The following is a 21,755-nucleotide window of genomic DNA, read 5'->3' as shown; positions in this document are numbered from 1 at the left end:
ATACAAAAATGAAAATACTGCTTTTGCTACAACTTTGGGGGAAATTGTTGGCTTGGTTGAAGACCTTATGAGCGACCAAGACCTACAGAACAAGCAAGACCTTGAGTGGGATGACTTTGGGGTTCCTTGGAACTCTCAGACTTGTATGGAAATAAAGCTTCAAGTTGATGAACTGGATTCAAACCTCTTATCTGTTGAGGTAAGATTTTTATTTTCCTATTTTTAGTTCCTTTTAAACATCGACTCGTTTAATAATTAAATAACTTAATTAATACATTATTATTTTCTCTCACAGGAAATTGTATCTGAAATACAAAATGAAAATACTGCTTTTGCTACAACTTGGGGGGAAATTGTTGGCTTGGTTGAAGACCTTATGAGCGACCAAGACCGACAGAACGAGTTCGTCCTTGATAACCTAACCAAAGAGTTATACCTTGGAGACCAGCAAAATCCTGAAAAAGAGTTTTACAGCAATAGTACTCATTGTGAGTTATCAAGACAATACCCACTGAACAAGTTATAAGGTTGATGAGCCAGAATACAAGTTTTACCTTGGAGACTCACAAATTTTGAAAAAATCAGTAAATGAGTTCTGCCTTGATGGTTTAAATAACTACCTTGGAGACTCAGGAAAAGGGTTCTGCCAAGATGGTTCTAAATATGGGACCTACCTTGGAGACTCACAAATTTTGAAAAAATCAGAAAATGAGTTCTGCCTTGATGGTTTAAATAACTACCTTGGAGACTCAGGAAAAGGGTTCTGCCAAGATGGTTCTAAATATGGGACCTACCTTGGAGACTCACAAATTTTGAAAAAATCAGGAAATGAATTATCCTTAAGAGACTTTGTAAGTTGGTTTTACTTTGAATACTTGAAATGTGGGTTCTGGATTGATAACTCACAATGTGATACATATCTTGGAAACTCAACGGGAATGTGGTTATACCTTGAAGACTTGGAAAGTTGGGTTTATGTTGGGCACTTGAAACTTTTTTGGAGACTTTTATTTATTTATTTATTTATTTATTATTATTATTATTTTATTTATTTATATTTTGGAGACTTTTGGAGTTGCTATCACTCTTTGGGATCTAAACCTATCGATGTAGTTCTTTGTCGGATGGTGCTTGATGGGAGCAAGATCAAGAAAGTTCTGGGAAGAAAGTGTAGGCTTACTCCCCCTTTCTACGTCATCAAACCTGAAAGCCTTAAAAGACAGAATTGGAAGAAGAGAAAAAAATATATATATATATATATAGGTGGAAATCTCATTTTGAAAAAGACATTGTGTTGGGCGAGGATTGAGTTGAGGTTGAGATTTTGAATGTGAGGTTTGGGGTTGAGATTTTGAATGTGAGGGTTGGGACACACACACACACACACACACACACACACACACACACACACACGCACACACACATCAACAAACAAAAGTTAAGCCTTGACTATTCAGTTGAGGATTCTGTGTTTGGGGTTCACAGATCTAAGAACGTCCCCCTTGACACACATTATATACTGTAATACACCTCGGACTTGGACTCGAGTGTCCACAACGGTGTATAGTAGTAGGGAGTGAAGCGCCAACCCATTGCTCCCATTGCACACACACACACATCAACAAACAAAAGTTAAGCCTTGACTATTCAGTTGAGGATTCTGTGTTTGGGGTTCACAGATCTAAGAACGTCCCCCTTGACACACATTATATACTGTAATACACCTCGGACTTGTCCCTCTAGTGTCCACAAAGGTGTATAGTAGGAGGGAGTGAAGGGACAACCCATTGCTCCCACGGGTATTATCTGCTTAGTTTTGTCTTTTGTAATTCCTGTGAATAAAATGAACCTAAAATCTCTTCCCCTTCCAAATCATATATCTTATAAGTCCAAGGAACCGTATCTATTACATCAACAATTTTAAAAAGTTCTTTCGTCCATCGTTTAGTAAAACCCTTTTCAAAATGAGATTTCCACCTATATATTCTTACGATATCACCAACTTTGAACTTAGGTTTTCTGACATTAATCTCTTTTTCATATTTTAATTTTGTAAATGTTTCTGATGGTTTCATATTTGTTGACGTGTGAATCGTGTCATTATACTTATCCACAATATCCTGAATAAAAGATGACCATTGTTGTGAACCGAGTTGTGTGAATTTTTTATATAGTCTCTCTTTTAAGGTATGATTAAAACGTTCAACAACAACTGCCTTCCCTTCATTAAAGGTACTGTATAATGTAATACTGTTATTTTTTAGAAAATTCATAAACGTCTTGTTATAAAACTCTCTACCCTCATCAGTCCACAATTTTTTAGGTTTTCTCTTACTTTTATTAAATATCTGTTGAAAAGCTAACATAAGAGTATTACCTATTTTGTTTTTTAAAGGGACAACCCACGCATATCTACTCCTCAAATCAATAACGGTTAAAGCATATTTGTACCCCTTATCATTATTGAGTTCAATCAAATCAGCAGACCAGATATAATCCACTTCCTTGGAATGAACTTTCCTTCTCGGAAACTTTGTGAATATTGGTTTATGTAATTCATCAGCTCATTGCTCTTCAATCTTAATGACATCATTAGAGCTTACAAGTTTTTTGAATTTCCAAGTCCAAGTTTCAATTTAGCACTGATCATCTTCTTCACGATGAACCTATCAACTTTTTCTCTCAAGGTTGGATTTTGTATCAGAGACAAATTATACAACATTTCTCTATCGGCTTCATGCTTTTCTTCCAACGTTGTGGTATTCCCATAATCAATATCGTGTCTCATGCACACTTCATCAACTCTATTGATAGGCTTACTCCAGGATTTAGGATTGTCTGCCTCATCTAATCTTTTATCCAAGTTTGTGCCTGGACCACAGAAAGAATACCCTGGAAGATGTAATTCCCCTGGTATTCCAGTAGTTGTAAATTTACTTCCTGATAAAAACTTTTGTATATCTCCTCCGAGTTTGTGTTTGGAGATAAATTGATTTTTTTTTAAACCACACACCGAACATATACCTTTTTGTATAACCCTGTTATTTTTACTTTTAATATATGAAATATTTTTAGTATTAGTTTTCTTTTTACATTTGAGACAATAACTCATTTATTTATGAGAAAAATTCCTGCAGAGTGCAAAAACCTTTTTAGTTTCCAACATGCACATTTGAATCTTAATTTTTAAAACATAAAGAATCCTTAGAAATGCCTTCACTCTCTCCTCCATTTATTTAAGAAAAAAAAGAAAAAAGAAAAACTTGAATTAAAATCCATCTCTTATCAATTTCAATAGTCTTGTCGAAAGTATTGCAAATAGACTTATCAATTCTTTGTTTTCCTCCTCGGTGGGTTGAGTTATTTTCTGTAATACCTCTATTCTTTTTTGAATCTCACTGGTTTCCATATATTGATATTTATTCATTCTCTCTCTTTCCTCCCTCTCCTCCTTCTCTCTCTTCTCCTTTTCCTCCTTCTCTTTCTTCTCCCTCTCCTCCTTCTCCTTTTCCTCCTCTTCCCTCTCTTCTTCAACTCCTTCCTCATCCCTTACTATTCTTGAATCGCTTACACCCCATAGAATATTATACATATATTCATCAGGATTTCTTGTTATTCCTGTATCCAAAATAATTTTTTTTACAACAGGAAACCAATAAAATTTCTTTTGAATTTCTAAAAGAGCCTTACCTTTTCTTAACTTTATAATTTTTTCATTATTTAACATTCTAATTAAATCTAAAGTTGTCGGTTTATCAACATTAGCATAATGCCAATCTTTTATTGAAAATACCTCATTCTTATGTTGTAGAACATATTTATTAAAATACCGAATACCCTTTTCTTGAAGGTATGCTTGAACACAGAAATGATAATTTTCTTGAAGCCTTCTTGCTGTCATTTATGTATTAGAAATATATGTTAGAATAATATTATGGCACGAAACACCTCCCCATCTTCCCATAGTTAAATCATTTTGTATTTCCTTACTTATTATATATAATCCTGTTTTTTCTGTTTTCATGATATAAACAAGGGCAAAACCATTATTATATTTACGCTTATTAAATTCTTTTATTTGTTGTTTACTAATCGTAGCCCCACAAAACTCATTCTCGATACCAAGTGGATAATATTCTTCCTTACGAGACTGATTTAATTGTTCCAGGTCTTCGAGGTTAATTTTAAATGACCAATTATACCCTAAATCATTCATATCATACCCCCATTGTTCTATTCTCATACAAACGATACGCCCTTCTTTATAAAAATTTATTTTAATTCGAACTGTGAATTCTGTATGACCTGGAGATAATATCAACACTTCTGTATCTTTGGAATACACAGCCGTTTTATTTAAGTATATATATTGTGATAAATCGCTTAATCTCACCAAGTCATTCGCGTCAGTCGGGCTTGGATAATTTTTTAATTTATAAGCATTTTTCATGTTAATATTTTTGGTTATATTATATTTATGTCGTTCAGCCTGTGCCTTTGTGTAATAATTTGATAAATCAATATCCAGTTCTTGAGATACACCAAAGATTGAACCATCTTTACCAACATAAGTCATTTATATTAGATTAAAAATAATATCATAAAAATTTTTATTTTTGTTGAGTTGAAATAACACATATAGACATAATTGACCACAACACTTGGAATTTAATTCTTGGACTTGAAATGTTTGATAAACACCATTCTGTAAGAATATTATGACTTCAACAGGTGGTGGAAGACCAAAACTATCAAAATAATATTTGTCTTGACTATTAAAAATACAAACCCAATGAGAACCGTTCCCATTATTATCTTCTAAGTTCATAATAATATTCTTTGTATGTTTCGGCACATTTGTTAATTCATCTCTCATACAAATAACCACATTATGAATTTTTAATTTCTTACAATATTTAACAAGTTGTAAATTTGATGTTGTATTCTTTCCAAATTCTTTCAACCACTCATCAATGCTCATTTATTTATTAGAAAGATATACTCCATTACCTCTTTTCGTTAATTTTACACCTGCTTGTGCTATAGAAGAAAGCATATCTCCAACTAACAATCTCGCTTTATCAGGCAGACCTTCAAGTTTTTCAGCAAAATCTACAATTACACCACTTCCACTAATTTGTTTCTCCAACTCTTTGTTATGTCTTTCCAATTCTTTTTGAGCCTGGAGTTGAGCCTTCCTTTCGTTGGCAGTTTTCACCGCTGTTGAAATACCACCCGTCAATGCTCCAACCGCACTTAAACCAGCAAATAAAGGAATTAGAAATGGGAGAAATCCTCCACTCGTCTCTCTTATTGAATATTTTTTCAACATTGGTTTTGTCATTTTAATTTCAAGTGAGCCAGTGTCATTCAAGATTTTAACCTGTTCTCTTGTGAGCAAAACATCAATTCTTACTGCTCCTTTTCTCTGAATTGTATTAACGTTAATCGTACAAGGCTTTTGATTTTGAACACAAGATGATAGTTTATGAAGATTGATTTGATTAACATATACCCCAGTTGGTACTTTGCCACTCATTTATTTAACAAAAAATTATGTGAGACTAATCATCACACCATTATCTGTATTAATCTGCAATTCTGTTTCTTCCAAAAGCAAACAATATGTATCAACTTCTTCACTCTCTCCTCTTTCAATGTATAGGGAAGTATCCACTCGATTAGACTTTATAGTTTCCTTTTGAGCGCTCAGGTCAAACGCATAGATTGTATTCAAACTTTTAAATGCTGTCATATCCAAAATAGGTTCTTTATTTCCATTACTTTCACACACCTTTTGGTAAGACTTGTATGCTTCAGCAAAATCATTTTTTTCCCAATTAATTTCCAATCTATCTCGTGGATAAAATGTTCCATCTAGAGAAACGCGAAGTTGTTTCACCTTAGCATTATCACTCAATGCATTATTCTTATCAGTCGCAGTATCACCATCTGGCTTTTTAAAAATGATCCACAGATATCGTGGCTTTCCTTCCAGAACACCCAAATTCCACGTGTAAGTAGTTTGGTTGAGTTTAACGTGTTGACATCTTCTTTTGAGGTATGATACACTGAGTGGTTTCTTTGAGTTAAGTCTTCGATTCAACATCTCTTCTGTTTTAAGATTAGGAGTATATTCACTGATATACCAACTCATCTCCTCAATTACAAATTTATTCTGATCACTAAAAGCATTACCAACACCAAAAAGCAATCGATTTTCATTATCATTCCTTTGTAGTTGAAATCTAATTTTAAGACCATACAGAACTTTATCATGATCACAAAATCCAAATATACCTTTAAGAGGAACTGCCACAGTAAAACTATTTTCTGCTTTTGTATCATCATTATACATTCCTTTCCTTTGAGTATATCCAGGGTCTGTGTTTGTTCCCGTTGACATATCAGGAATAAAACCTTCAACAGACCGCTTTCCCATTCCATCACTGAATGTATAGAGTGTAAATTTCATCATTTCAGATACAGCAGAGACATAATCAACCGCTTCAACTTCTTGTGTTCCAATATACAAACGCACACTATCAAACATTTTCCAGAAGAAATCATTTACAAGTGTAGCGTTTGTGTTATTCCCAGCCTTAGTGAATTTAAATTTACACAACAAGAAACTTTCGGAGAGATTCAAATAGGTTTGTTGATTATTTATTTCAAAACTTTTTGTATCATTTGTATTCCAGTCTGTTCCAGTTATTGCATTTACCTTGAAGTAATCTTTTTTAGTGGAGTTTGAGATAATAATAGTATCATCCAAATCATAGATACTATCAATTGCTTCCATACTTGTATTTATTTAGGAAAAAAGATGTTAAAACTTTTGAAACCCTGATCCAAGTATTTGAATTATTTTCTGTCGTTCTTGGGGGGACAACTGAGTTTTGCCTTTCTTAATTTCTTTTATTGCTTGTAATTTATGAGATTACTTCTGAGCATCTTTTATACTTTTTACAGCACCTGCCACATTTCCCACAGCAGAAGCAGTTGAAACAATTAGATCTTTATGTTTAAGAATAGTTGAACCAATACCCATGAGAGTATCAATTATCCCATCTCCTCTAAATTGATGTCCAACACCCCTTTGTCTCTTAGGTTTATAGTATCCTCTACCAAGATACATACCTTCACCCTTGTAGTACGGGGAAAGGAACATCCCATCCCCTGTAATTATTTTATATTTTCCCAACTCGTGTTTCCTCACAATAACTATCGTATTTATTTATTGGAAAACTTCACGTAGGTGAATTCTGATGGATATAACTTCTCCATTAAAAGAAATCACACGATTATCTTGGTCGGTTATCCTAAAATTTACTCTGTGTATGGTTTTTCCTGACACAGGGAGATAAACCAAATTTTTAGGTTCCATATTGAATTTATAACCAATTGGGGTTGAGTATGCGCTGAATGAAAATATTTTATTTGTTTTTTTCCATCATTATAAGCACCATCAATCAAATCACAGTGAATTAACACTGAATTTATTCCTGAGGATATTTGAATGACATTATCACTGTAAAACGTCCCATTAGTTTCAATCTTTTTTGAGGAGAAACCCAATAACTCTCTAAATGAATTATCAATTGTGAAATCAACCTTGTCGTTATTTTAACTTTAATCGTTGATTTTGAAGTATGTTTTTGAATGTTTATAACAATATTTTTTGGTTCATCACCCTGTTCTTTCATAAGACGAGCAATTTCGGAAGATATTTGAGAAATCTCAGATGCTCCGGGTGAGACTGTTATCGTTTTGTATCCACTTCCCGGATTATAACTAAACTTGTCATTTTTCTCGGTTATATTAAATAAGGTATTATAAGTTTCCATGGACAATAAAGATGCCTCATATTCTTTTGTTGTGTCAAGTTGTAGTGGGTATGGGAATGAAGATGTGTGGTCGCTTGTTGTGAAATTGAAACTAAGGATTGTGCTTCTCATCTTATTTAATATGAGATAAAATGTCTTTATATTGATATTTATTAATTATTTTCATGTTCATCAACAGGTCTAAAATGGCTGATGCTTCATTAAAACAATTGTTATTTCCAGCCTTCTTACTGCCTAACAACAATAACAGTCTATTAACTAATTGCGATGGGTCATTTGGAAGAAAACTAACACCTGAACCAAGGATACTTAAAGCCTGAATAATGTGTTTCTCCTTCTCATTCTTCCTACTTTTACCAGAAAGAATAACCTTATAATTTAGAGTGTTCAGCAGATCAATATATACTCTATCATCATTATTTTCCATATCCAATGGTTTATCAATATACTTTGATTCATCCCTCACAGTTTAACCTTGTCTTCCATCTTTTGTGAGAAGAAACATTAATCTCGGAGTTAGTTTAACAGGAGGTTGAGCAGAACCGAAAAACCTTAATTCATCAGTAAATATCAATACCTTTTCTTGAACAAGATGAAATATTGCTGGTTGTTCTGTTGGAATGAGTCCTGCTTTGGTTTTTGAATCCGCTGAATATTCATTGTTTTGAAGAGCATTCACAATATAATCAGGGGGTTGATTAATCTCTTCCAATTGTTGAAATAAACCTTCATCATCATATTCTAATTCTCCTAAATGCTCTAATTCTTCCTCCATCATTTGATCAAAATCTTTTAACATTTTAATTTTTTAGGAGTATATTCTACTGTGGGAACTGTGGAAACATCTTTCATTTTTTCTTGGGAAGTTTTTAAAAGTGGTTTAAAAAATTTCTCTTGTTTTCTTTCAAATGCTTCTTCGCCCGTTAGTTTCTGTCTGCGTTTCTTCTTTATGTCTTCCTGCTGTTTTACAACTTTTGAAACCAACTCTTGATGTTCCTTAAATCTTCTTGCTCTTTCTTTTGCATCCATTTATTTATTGTAAAATATCATTTAATGAATTGTAAAGATCAACAGGGAAATTTTCCTTTTCTTCATCATTCAAGTAGATGTGTTCAAATAAATCCTTTTCTTTTAATATTTCATCAAATTCTTTATTAACATTAATGCGAGTTGTAATTTCTTCTTCACTAATCCTTGCATCTCTGCTTTTCATACGTTTGCGTTGAGTTTCTTCATCAACATCAAAACCGAATGATAAAATCTTCACTCCGCTCAGATATTTAATAATTTGTCTCATTCCTTCTGGATTAGTTTCTAATATCCCAACACCACCAGATTTTAGTTTCCTAAACTCACTCTTACAATGTGAATATTTTGTTGTACCAAGAGAAACCTCCTCAAATATTTGTCCTTCATTCCTCAATCGCATATGTTCCTCCACTGAAATATAGTGATAATCTTCACCTTTACTTCTCCAGGTCTTATTGCTCTAGTTGTTGTTGATACAATGCGTATCACGGGGTGTTTTTTAAGTAAATTTACAATATTCTCATTTGTACTACACAAGAACCTTGATTTATGAAAGTTTTTTCCAGAAGCAGATTTACCCACAAGATTTATAATAATAGTTGTCATTTATATATGTAATTGTTTATAAAACAAAAAATATATCCCTTAATATCTCATCTTGTTTCACAACAATATATTTATATTTTTCAGTCGTGTGCTTCATGTAATCCTCAAATTTCTTTTTACTACATAATGTAGAACAATTATCTCTCCAAAAATTATTGATATCTATTGAATTTAACTTGAATAAAATAAAAGTATTAGCATTGTTTCTGATGGAACGACGAGGAAGTTGAAAGTACGATTGACTAAGATAAATACAATTACAAGAAGAATGTCTCCCTCTTGTGTAGTAGCTGTCCATTACCGTTTGGTTTCTCTCATTAACACAATCATCAAAGATAACGAGGTTCTTTTTGATTTATCCAAATCTTGGGGAGACGGTATATCATCCGTATTATCACTAAGAATACAAGTTATAGGATTTGATTTCTTTTTACATCTCTGTGTATCACAAAATAGTTGAATTATATCTTCAATGTTATAATCATTTAGGTTTTTTTGACGTTTAAATAAACCGATTATATCTTCTTTTTGAAGACCAGCATTAAAACCTTGTGAGAGTAGTTGATACTCTGGTTGAAAACTCGACTTTGTGAAAATTATTAAATTATCATAATCTAAAAAGTTGGGAGTGAGGAGCATTTTTAAAAGTAAGCAGGTTTTTCCACATCCACTTGAACCAACTATGAGACATCTTAATGAATTTGGGAGATTTTTATGGTTGTTAAATTTTATCTTATTTTCCCAAATAGGTAAAAAATCATTCATTTATATATTTGGAAAACAGGTTATTTAATTTATTATTGGCTTTTTTAGAAACTCTATATTTTATCGTAAGTTCAGGTTTAATTTCAAGATAATCCATTATTTTATTTATACAATATCTTGTGTTGATATTTCCCTGAAAATTACATCCATGAATAATATATAACAACAATCCTTTGAACATTTCTCTTATACGTTCAGTTTCTTCCCTTGTAAGGAAAGGTGTGTTATCACCCTCATACTTTACATTCATTTCTCTAATCAATCTTGTAAAGTAATTCATTTTTGGTGTAAATCTAAAAGAATTATTTTCCTTTTTATATTTTTTATTATCATTAATTAGAAGATAATCACAGAATATACATTGTTTATAAGCTTTTGAGTCTGTGTTTAATCCCCGTCTTTCACACGCAGGACAATTCTCAAATTTGTCATATGGAGAATCAGGAAAGTCTAGCATATTTATAAAGTAAAACTTTACTTAAACTGAAATTCATCTATACTTTCAGTTGTATATTGGCTCATATTTAATAATATTACCATCGATATCGATATACTTTTTTTCATTATCAGATTCAACGACAACATTTTTTATATTAAAGGTAATTTTAAAATGATCGTTAACTACTATTGAACGAAATGTCATTTCACCTGATATATTAACATCCTTTATTTCATCAGGATTTACATCTTTAGGGTTGTTGAAAAAATACAAATTTCTCCTTGCATATTACAGATGGTCTTATCTTTTCTTTCTAAAGCTTCATCCATAAGGTTTTTGTTTTTGATACTTTTTCTTGTTTCATTGCTTTTTCTAGTTTTGAATATATTACCAGAAGGAGAGGAGAAACTTTTGTTAGAGATACTTTAATTGATGTTCTACCAGGTATACTCAAAGCCCTTCCACTGAAGGAAATTGAAGAACTCATCATATCCACCATAATTGTTTTTATCCAATAGTTGTTATATTTATCTTTGTTCAATTTTACATCCTTGACATATTTCTCAGTATCTTTAACAAATGAAGAGATTGATTGAAACTTGTCTTTTGTGTCTTGAAACATTGTATTTATTAAGTGAAAAAGTTGGAGGATAAAATGGTTTTAAGCACAGATTCACCTGTAAAATAAACGAAATTTTCATCAAGAAAATTTTAGTTTAAGCAAAGATTTATTATATAAATATGGTGAATACAACATACTGCGATGTTTGTAATCACGAATATAAACATTATAGAAAACACCTCCGAACCAACAAACACACATTTAATCCATTTCATAAAATATCTCCTTTTGAGTTGGAAAGAAAACATTGTGATATCTGTTCAAAGGATGTTTTGAAGAGAAGTTATAATAGACATCTTCAATCACAAAAACACAAGAAAAATGAGTTTAAAGTAAAGGGAGACAATTATATTGAAAACACTGATGGGGCATTTAAAGGGCATATAAAAATAAGGATTTTTCAATTTGGAGAACCCGGTCCATCATCAATAGCTGAATCAATTGAAATAGTGAAACCTGATGTTGAAAAAGTTATTTAAAAGACATTAAAAGAAATGAAATGAACTATATCCCCATGAAGTTTGAGGACGATCCGATCAAAATTACTCAAAAAATAAGGGTTTCGTCGACTCCCTGATTTGCAACAAAGTGACCTTGACCTTTGACCTTCAAAATTTTATGTGCTGAAAGGGACCTCTATAGGCCTCAGATATGCGAAGTTACAAAAATTTCCAATGATAACTGTGCTCTGCAGAATTTTTTATACGTGATTACAGACAAAAAAAAACATACAAATTGACTTTCATATCTTGCAAAAACTTCGTTTTGCCAAGATAATAAATTCCAAGAAATCAAACTGATTAAGAAAGCAATGGAACTCTGGAATACCACATTGAAAGTGCAGCACCAGAAGGAAATGTCAAAATAGCAGATGTGAAGATATAGCATGGGATCTTCCAGGGAGACAGTCTTTCCCCCCTCTTGTTTTGTCTTGCTCTGAGTAACCTCATCAACAATCATGGACATGGATACACCCAAACAACCAATAGAAAAACATACAAAGAATCAGGAAAGGTAACACACCGACGATACGTGGATGGTTTTAAGCTCTTCCTGACCGAGCTGTTGTACCATTTGAAATTCTGGTTGGGTCACAATAACCAAGGCCGAACTGGCCAGAGCCATGACCACCTCACGAGGAGAAACCAACAACGCTACCAAAGCGGACTCAGCAATGGCAACAAAACGAGTTATTTTTCAATTCAACAACAACTCAACAATTCCGGCTCCGCTCCAGACATCGTGACATTCACTAAATCAATGAGTTCCTGTGTTAGTACACAGCACGGATCAGCACGGGAAACTGTCCATCTCCTCCAGGTGAGGAACCCACCTGTGGTGGGGAAGAACCGTCATCAAGAGGAAAGGGCTATAGCACAATCGAGCAAAAGGTCAAACTGATCAAAGTTCAGAACGAACCAAGTGTCATCACATGATCGACTGTAATATCATATTTATTAATTAATAACTATAATGTCCTGTAGAGCGCACGGTAGTTGTAGTTTTGAAGAATTTATGTGTTTGAAATGGTCACATTGAGATTTCCGATGGTAAGTCAAGGTGATGATGGTTTAGCGGTGGCGAATGTTGATTGGTGATGGTAAAGGCCCATTCACACCTTGACGTTTTGGCCAGCTTATGCCGATTTTTGGAAAATTTGACTAAAACGCTGGGACACGTCGAATACGTTATGGGTACGTTTTGTATATGTTAAGACCACGCTGAAAAACACTGCCATAAGTGGTAGTACGCTGGCTTTAAACGTTGAACTTTTGGGTTTTCCTCAAATTTTTTCATGCTTCAAATTTTACGACCTATGCCGGCGTATGACACATGTTCCGCTACGCTGGCCATAAGTTGTAGGCACGTTATGCGATCGTTGACCTACGTAGAAACACGTTACTTGTAAGTTACTCATAAGTCGAAACACGTCGAGGTAATGTTTAGCGTACCCGAAACTTATTTCTAACCTATGAGTAACGTTTTGTAAGCACGCTACACGAACGTTGTTCACACTTTGCAACACGTTACTTGTAAGTACTACTACGACTTCTACTACCACTACTACTACTACTACTACTACTACTACTACTATTACTACTACCAACATCGACATCATTAAATTCTCTCGAACTACTACTTCTACTACTACTACCAACATCGACATCACTAAATTCTCTCGAACCAATACTAATACCAACATCGACATCACTAAATTCTTTCGAACTACGACTACTGCTACTACTACTGCTACTACTACTACTAATACTACTAATACTACTAATACCAACATCGACATCACTAAATTCTTTCGAACTACGACTACTCCCAACATCGACATCACTAAATTATCTCGAACTACTAATACCGCTACTACTACGACGACTAACATCGACATCACTAAATTCTCTCGAACTACTACTACTACTAGTAACATCGACATCACTAAATTCTCTCGAACTACTACTACTACTACTACTACTGCTACTGCTGCTGCCACTGCTACTGACATTGAAATCTACTCAACATGGAGTCTGGAACACTGACGGGTTCCTCTTGTGAAGCCCATTTGTATATACCAATTCCCCTAAACGCTGCCAATACGCCATAATACGGTAGCTGTAAGTTAGAAACACGTTCAGTAAGTTCTGTGGTCGTCCGGAAGACGTCAATCAAATTCGTCTCCATACGCCAATGTGCGTTTGAGATACGTTACACATAGGTTCAAAGCACGCTACTCATAGCTTCAAAGCACGCTACTCATAGGTTCAAAGCACGCTACTAATAGGTTCAATGAACGTTACTCGTAGGTTAAAAATTAAGTTTCGGGTATGCTAAACATTACCTCGACATGTTTCGACTTATGAGTAACTTACAAGTAACGTGTGGCCGACGTGTGTAAACGATTGCGGAGCGTGCCGAGAACTTATGCCAGCGTATGCGGAACTTGTGAGCCATACGTCGAGTACGTCGTAAAATTTTCAGCATGCTTGAAATTTCACGACGTACCAGACGTACCACGTAATATGCTAGCGTACTTCATTGTTTTTCAGCGTGCTCCTAACGGATACACAACTTACCCATACCGTATTCGACGTGTCCCAGCGTTTTAGACACATTTTTCAGAGGTCGGCATACGCTGGCAAAATCGTCAAGGTGTGACTGGATGTTGACACTTCCAATTTTCAGGCGGTTATGATTTAAATCGGCGAGCGGCAGGTTTTTAACAGAGAGCGCCACGAGTTCGTCGGCGAAACGTGCAGCGTACTATGACTAAGTTAAACTATCGTTGGGCATAGATTGTGAACGCCGACAACAGGCTAAGCATTCGTTGGTATAAGTTATCTTTAACACAACAAAACGTTCTGTGCCCGTTACTAATACGTTATGCATACGACCAACACGTTATGAATACGACCAAAACTTTAAAAAAAAAAACCTCAAAACTTCAGCGTACGCCAACGTTTTACGTGCACTTTTATACGTTGCCATTCGTGGCTAAAACGTCAAGGGGTGACTGGGCCTTAAGTAATAATGGTTTTGATGGTGGTGGTTGATAAACGATGCTTGATGATCATGGAAAGTTCGAATGGTGAGTCTGGTGAAGTACTTGCCGTTTCGGCGGTTACCTGGTGCGATGAGTACGAGCTATTCCAGAGAACTGTGCCAGGTGTTGTCAGTTCCTGCTGTTCTTGAGAACACCTGGTTCGTCAGTCAGTGCCTGCTTCTCCGAATAACACCTGGTTCGTCAGTACCTGCCGTTCTAGATGTTGTTGGTGCAGTACATATAGATTCAGGAGTGGCAGGTGAGCGCGATTGGTTGACTGCCCCCTTCGGAACGTGAACCCTCCTTCCGATCACAATGAAGGTTGTCTGTCCCTGTTTGCACACCTGGATTTGTGGACCTCATTTCGTTCCGAGAACATTTTGAACATACCTGTTAATTCATGAACTTTTTCAATTCATGAGATTCAACTCATATTTCCGAATTCTTATTTTATTAATATCATTATCGTTTATTAATCTCATGTCGTCATGTCACCCCCCCCATCCCTCCACCCACTCTTCCCTTCTCTTGTAACTCTTCAACAGTCTGGTTACTCGAGCGATACCTCCCGAAGTGGTGAGCTTTATCCTTCCTTGTTCGAGGAAAGAGAAAATGTTTTTAACGTTCAAGAACGAATCAATGAATGAATAACCTTGGAAATGGTTGAATGAATTATGCTGAACACAAAAAAGGTTATTATTCGTTCAACAAACTCTCAGCAATCAAACGATGGTATATTAATTGTTTTATAGTGAAATATTTTTAAAATCCGGATTGTAATGAGTTATTTATTTAATATTTTCACCAAAGCTCATGGATCTACAGGATCTACGTTCTCTCTGCAGGATCTACAGGTGAGAAACCGAAACTTGAGCTCGTGTGGATCTTCGCACCGAACTGGTCCGTTCGATGGTTTCATGTTCGTTTTTTCACTTGGATCATGAACGGTTTTGGATGGGATTCACGATCCTTACCCGAGCAATGGATGTGTTGGTGATTGAGAGTGTCGGGGTCTGTGGGGGTCTTTGTGCAACTCTTTCTTGAGCAGTTCATGTGCTGCTCACATTTAAACCGTCAAACCCGGGTTCGATTCCTTCCCGCACAACAAACTGTCACCTTGCTACGTCACGGGCAGCCATCCTTCGGGTGAGATGTTAAGCCGGCTGTCCGTCATATTAGCATTCGCAGTGAGACGTTTAAGAACCTTCAATGTCTTCCACGAAGAGTCGGTGAGTTATCACCGGCACCCTGTACAAATTACAAATCCCTGCCCTGAGTGACTGTTGGGAAGGAAAGGTAAACCCACTCTTTCGAATCGAATGATGAATGAAGTGATGAGGTATAAAATGATGTCATACATGTAGAAGAGGGAGGGGAACACGTCATGGATGGGATTTCCATTCACAATTCAATTCCGGCTCCGCTCCAGACATCGTGACATTCACTTAATCAATGAGTTCCTGTGTGAGTACACAGCACGAATCAGCACGGGAAACACAAGTTCTCGGTACGGAGTGAACATCACGTACCGGGTCTGGACCCGTCGTCCTCGGGTGAACCGACCATGGACCTGCGGTCTTCCGGAGAACCTCCCGGACCGACCACGTATCCTCCATCGTAGCCGCTCTGAGATCTCGGGTCATGGTGGACCGCACGTGGTGTCGGATGAAGGACGGTACGCTATGGTAAACCGAGGGAAGAGCGCGAGCTGTTTGGGGAAAAAGCGAACAGAGAGATCGCGGTGTCTGATTGGTTCTCGCCACATCACGTGTCCATGATTTGAAATAAATACAAAGATTGAACGTTTCGTTTTAACGGATTGTTTGTGTTTCAGATTGTGTTGTGAAAGTGGAAAATCGAGTCCGAGTTCGTCGATGATTATTCCCTTGATACGAAACATCGTTCTTTATTTTCTATTTATCGACAATCTTCCTTTCATAACGGAGTTATAATTATATGGGTATGTGGGTATGTAGGGTATGTGGGTATGTAGGGTATGTAGGTATGTATCATCTACTCCTCCGGGAGGATTTGACCGAGGAAGCTGAAACTTTCAGGGATTAATGAGGGAACCCCGACATTGTGTCTGTGCAAGTTTCGATTGATTCCATCAAGTTTTGAGGAAAAAGTTAATTCAGGACCCTTCGGGACCCCCATTCATGATGATAGGAGGAAAACCACGGGGTGACCTTCCCGGGTCAGATTACGGTCACGTGTGTGTCCGAGTGGTGCTCAGGTTTCGTACACCAGACGACGGTCTCCTTGGGTTAACCTGAGGCTGTCCCTTCAGGTGAGTGCCTTTAATGTCCTTTCCCTCAGAGAGGATGATCACCTGTCTCTGTTATCATCTGAGCTCAAGCGTTTAACCCGAACACCTCTCGCTTGGTGTGCGTGCGGTAACAAAAAAATAAAACAAGCCGGTAGGCAGCCATGGGTCGCCGAGCATCCAATGACCTTTGACCCCTGATCTGAGTTAATCTAGTACTAAGCACTTACGAAATTGCAATCGAATCGGTTAGCCCGTGAATGAGCAAGGGGGCTTTGAATGGTCATTTTGCCCGAAAAATGCACTCATTGACCTTTGACCCCTGACCGAGCCGAGATAGGTCAATATGTCCTGAAGCAAAGTTCTAGTACTCATTGAGTACGATGTACCTATGAACTTGAACCGTTGCCAGATATCTCCTAAAATGACAGACGAGGTTTTGAAAATGGCGACTTTCACAACTTTGGTGACCTCGTGACCTTGACCCTGACCTCGAATCCGGGAAAAAATATGTCGTTGGGTATCACTCATCGACCTCTACCCACATACCAAATTTCATCAAGATTGGAAGTAAAAAGTTTTCTTTGTACCTGAGTACCTGAGTACCTGAGTACCATTTTCTTTGTACCATCTTCCAGGTTACGTGGCGGCTAAACGGGACGGAAATTCAAAAATCTGTCCGGTTAGATACAAGATAATATTTTTTACTATCATAATCAATAAACAGTTGCCGAATATCTTGTAGAATGGCAGACAAGATAGGTTTTGAAAATGGCGATTTTTATAACTTACGTGACCTCGTGACCTTGACCCTGACCTTGAACCCGGACAAAAGTTATATCGTTGTGCAACACTCATCGACCTCTACCCACATACTAAGTTTCATAAAGATCGGAAAGAAAAATTGTTGACGGACGGACGGACAGACGGACGTCCGTACGGACGGACATTTGGTCCGGCTTTATTCGGTCATCTCGGTAGAGATGACCTAAAAAATGCCACCAAACATTAAAATCCAGGCCCAGATAGAATTCCAAACTTCTGGTTGAAACAACTGACCCTCTCCACAATCACGACACCAGGACATTCAAACAACTGATCCAAGAGGAAAAGGAAGTTCATGAGTGGTTTGAAGAAGGAAACACATTTCTCATCTAAAAATCTGAAGAAACCAACTTCCTCACAAATACCCGCCAATAACATGTCAACAAAAAACATTCAAACTTCTAACAGGAATCATCACAGAAATTACGTTCCATCACCGAACCCAACAAGGTTTCGAGGTTGAACAAAAGGGCCACCACCCACTACTGAACAAGGCCCAATGTGAAAATTTCAAAGTGAGAAGAACCAAATTGTCCACCACCTGGATGGACCACAAGATAACTTTTGCGAGTGTTCCACATTCATGGATGATAAAATGCATGTAAATATACAAAATCAATCCCAAGAAATCAAACTGATTGAGAAAGCAATGGAACTCTGGAATACCACGTTGAAAGTGCAGCACCAGAAGGAAATGTCGAAATACCAGATGTGAAGATATAGCATGGGATCTTCCAGGGAGACAGTCTTTCCCCCCTCTTATTTTGTCTTGCTCTGAATAACCTCATCAACAAACATGGACATGGATACACCCAAACAACCAATAGAAAAACATACAAAGAATCAGGAAAGGTAACACACCGACGATACGTGGATGGTTTTAAGCTCTTCCTGACCGAGCTGTTGTACCATTTGAAATTCTGGTTGGGTCACAATAACCAAGGCCGAACTGGCCAGAACCATGACCACCTCACGAGGAGAAACCGTCAACGCTGCCAAAGCGGACTCAGCAATGGAAACAAAACGAGTTATTTTTCAATTCAACAACAATTCAACAATTCCGGCTCCGCTCCAGACATCGTGACATTCACTAAATCAATGAGTTCCTGTGTTAGTACACAGCACGGATCAGCACGGGAAACACAAGTTCTCGGTACGGGGTGCACGTCACGTACCGGGTCTGGACCCGTTGTCCTCGGGTGAACCGACCATGGACCTGCGGTCTTCCGGAGAACCTCCCGGACCGACCACGTATCCTCCATCGGAGCCGCTCTGAGATCTCGGGTCATGGTGGACCGCACGTCGTGTCGGGTGAAGGACGGTACGCTGTGGTAACCGAGTGAAGAGCGCGAGCTGTTTGGGGAAAAAGCGAACAGGGAGATCGCGGTGTCTGATTGGTTCCCGCCACATCACGTGTCCATGATTTAAAATATATACAAAGGTTGAACGTTTCATTTTAACGGATTGTTTGTGTTTCAGATTGTGTTGTGAAAGTGGAAAATCGAGTCCGAGTTCGTCGATGATTATTCCCTCGACACGAAACCACGTTCTTTATTTTCTGTTTTTGTATTTATCGACAATCTTCCCTCCATAACGGAGTTATATGTGGGTATGTGGGTATGTAGGTATGTATGTGCGTGCATGCGTCAAGACACGCCTTTTTCCAGGTAGACCAGGTGGGTTTTTTTTGCTCCCACACGGTTTTATAGGGAACCCGCGGTTAAAAAGAAAACCAAGCTGTTTGGGACGTCGTGCAGCACCACCAGGATGAGGGAGGGACGGTGAACAACTCGAATAAAACTACTGAATGGTCTCGTTGATCATTTATTATTTAATTTATACAACAGCAGACTGAATGTTTGTAATGAATGGTGACGATGACCCTCAAAAACTGTCCATCTCCTCCAGGTGAGGAACCCACCTGTGGTGGGGAAGAACCGTCATCAAGAGGAAAGGGCTATAGCACAATCGAGCAAAAGGTCAAACTGATCAAAGTACAGAATGGACCAAGTGTCATCACGTGATCGACTGTAATATCATATTTATTAATTAATAACTATAATGTCCTGTAGAGCGCACGGTAGTTGTAGTTTTGAAGAATTTATGTGTTTGAAATGGTCACATTGAGATTTCCGATGGTAAGTCAAGGTGATGATGGTTTAGCGGTGGCGAATGTTGATTGGTGATGGTAAAGGCCCATTCACACCTTGACGTTTTGGCCAGCTTATGCCGATTTTTGGAAAATTTGACTAAAACGCTGGGACACGTCGAATACGTTATGGGTACGTTTTGTATATGTTAAGACCACGCTGAAAAACACTGCCATAAGTGGTAGTACGCTGGCTTTAAACGTTGAACTTTTGGGTTTTCCTCAAATTTTTTCATGCTTGAAATTTTACGACGTATGCCGGCGTATGACTCACATGTTCCGCTACGCTGGCCATAAGTTGTAGGCACGTTATGCGATCGTTGACCTACGTAGAAACACGTTACTTGTAAGTTACTCATAAGTCGAAACACGTCGAGGTAATGTTTAGCGTACCCGAAACTTATTTCTAACCTATGAGTAACGTTTTGTAAGCACGCTACACGAACGTTGTTCACACTTTGCAACACGTTACTTGTAAGTACTACTACGACTTCTACTACTACTACTACTACTACTACTACTACTACTACTACTACTACTACTACCAACATCGACATCACTAAATTCTCTCGAACTACTACTACTAATAACATCGACATCATTAAATTCTCTCGAACTACTACTTCTACTACTACTACCAACATCGACATCATTAAATTCTCTCGAACTACTACTACTACTACGACTAACATCGACATCACTAAATTCTCTCGAACTACTACTGCTACTACTACTGCTACTACTACTAATACTACTACTACTACTACTAACATCGACATCACTAAATTCTCTCGAACTACTACTAATACCAACATCGACATCACTAAATTCTTTCGAACTACTACTACTGCTACTACTACTGCAACTACTACTACTACTAATACTACTAATACGAACAGTGACATCACTAAATTCTCTCGAACTACGACTACTCCCAACATCGACATCACTAAATTATCTCGAACTACTACTACTGCTACTACTACGACGACTAACATCGACATCACTAAATTCTCTCGAACTACTACTACTACTAGTAACATCGACATCACTAAATTCTCTCGAACTACTACGACTACTACTACTACTGCTACTGCTGCTGCCACTGCTACTGACATTTAAATCTACTCAACATGGAGTCTGGAACACTGACGGGTTCCTCTTGTGAAGCCCATTTGTATATACCAATTCCCTTAAACGCTGCCAATACGCCATTATACGGTAGCTGTAAGTTAGAAACACGTTCAGTAAATTCTGTGGTCGTCCGGAAGACGTCAATCAAATTCGTCTCCATACGCCAATGTGCGTTTGAGATACGTTACACATAGGTTCAAAGCACGCGACTCATAGGTTCAAAGCACGCTACTCATAGGTTCAAAGCACGCTACTCATAGGTTCAATGAACGTTACTCGTAGGTTAAAAATTAAGTTTCGGGTATGCTAAACATTACCTCGACATGTTTCGACTTATGAGTAACTTACAAGTAACGTGTGGCCGACGTGTGTAAACGATTGCGGAGCGTGCCGAGAACTTATGCCAGCGTATGCGGAACTTGTGAGCCATACGTCGAGTACGTCGTAAAATTTTCAGCATGCTTGAAATTTCACGACGTACCAGACGTACCACGTAATATGCTAGCGAACTTCATTGTTTTTCAGC

The 21,755-nt window shown here is 37.1% G+C and overlaps 3 protein-coding genes and 1 long non-coding RNA gene across 18 annotated transcripts in view; 2 read left to right on the top strand and 2 right to left on the bottom strand.

The window, feature by feature from the left end:
* LOC147007759 (dynein axonemal heavy chain 17-like) overlaps nucleotides 1-21,755 on the bottom strand; it is a 552,046-nt gene that overhangs the window by 282,914 nt on the left and 247,377 nt on the right. For 3 of the 6 annotated variants that reach the window (XM_085866447.1, XM_085866449.1, XM_085866448.1), the window contains exons 3-4: nucleotides 19,122-19,299; nucleotides 16,385-16,563 (exon numbers count right to left, since the gene is read on the bottom strand). In XM_085866447.1, coding sequence (XP_085722573.1) covers nucleotides 16,385-16,563; nucleotides 19,122-19,299 — 357 coding nt within the window. Of the gene's footprint in view, nucleotides 1-16,384; nucleotides 16,564-18,357; nucleotides 19,300-21,755 lie in introns of those variants that run through there. The other 3 variants (XM_085866451.1, XM_085866450.1, XR_015053907.1) reach the window with 2 other exon arrangements.
* LOC147007760 (uncharacterized) overlaps nucleotides 1-21,755 on the bottom strand; it is a 132,314-nt gene that overhangs the window by 27,457 nt on the left and 83,102 nt on the right. The window lies entirely within an intron of this gene.
* The window catches only part of LOC147007762 (uncharacterized), an 80,922-nt gene that overhangs the window by 50,876 nt on the left and 8,291 nt on the right, over nucleotides 1-21,755 (top strand). For 4 of the 9 annotated variants that reach the window (XM_085866441.1, XM_085866445.1, XM_085866443.1 and 1 more), the window contains 2 exons: nucleotides 15,401-15,431; nucleotides 15,666-15,709. The exons of 1 other annotated variant lie outside the window; for it this stretch is intronic. In XM_085866441.1, coding sequence (XP_085722567.1) covers nucleotides 15,401-15,431; nucleotides 15,666-15,709 — 75 coding nt within the window. Of the gene's footprint in view, nucleotides 1-15,400; nucleotides 15,432-15,665; nucleotides 16,531-16,689; nucleotides 17,146-21,755 lie in introns of all 9 variants that reach the window. 4 more of the 9 variants (XR_015053901.1, XR_015053902.1, XR_015053903.1 and 1 more) reach the window with 4 other exon arrangements.
* On the top strand, nucleotides 37-2,143 carry LOC147007763 (uncharacterized). The gene is made up of 2 exons (XR_015053927.1): nucleotides 37-199; nucleotides 296-2,143. It is a non-coding gene; the product is annotated as an uncharacterized LOC147007763 (long non-coding RNA).

Source organism: Eptatretus burgeri, chromosome 26 (genome assembly GCF_056783735.1).
Source record: "Eptatretus burgeri isolate ZD-2024b chromosome 26, Ebu_testis_v1, whole genome shotgun sequence".
NCBI classification, from domain to species: domain Eukaryota; kingdom Metazoa; phylum Chordata; class Myxini; order Myxiniformes; family Myxinidae; genus Eptatretus; species Eptatretus burgeri.
This window is presented reverse-complemented; position numbering and strand designations above follow the sequence as displayed.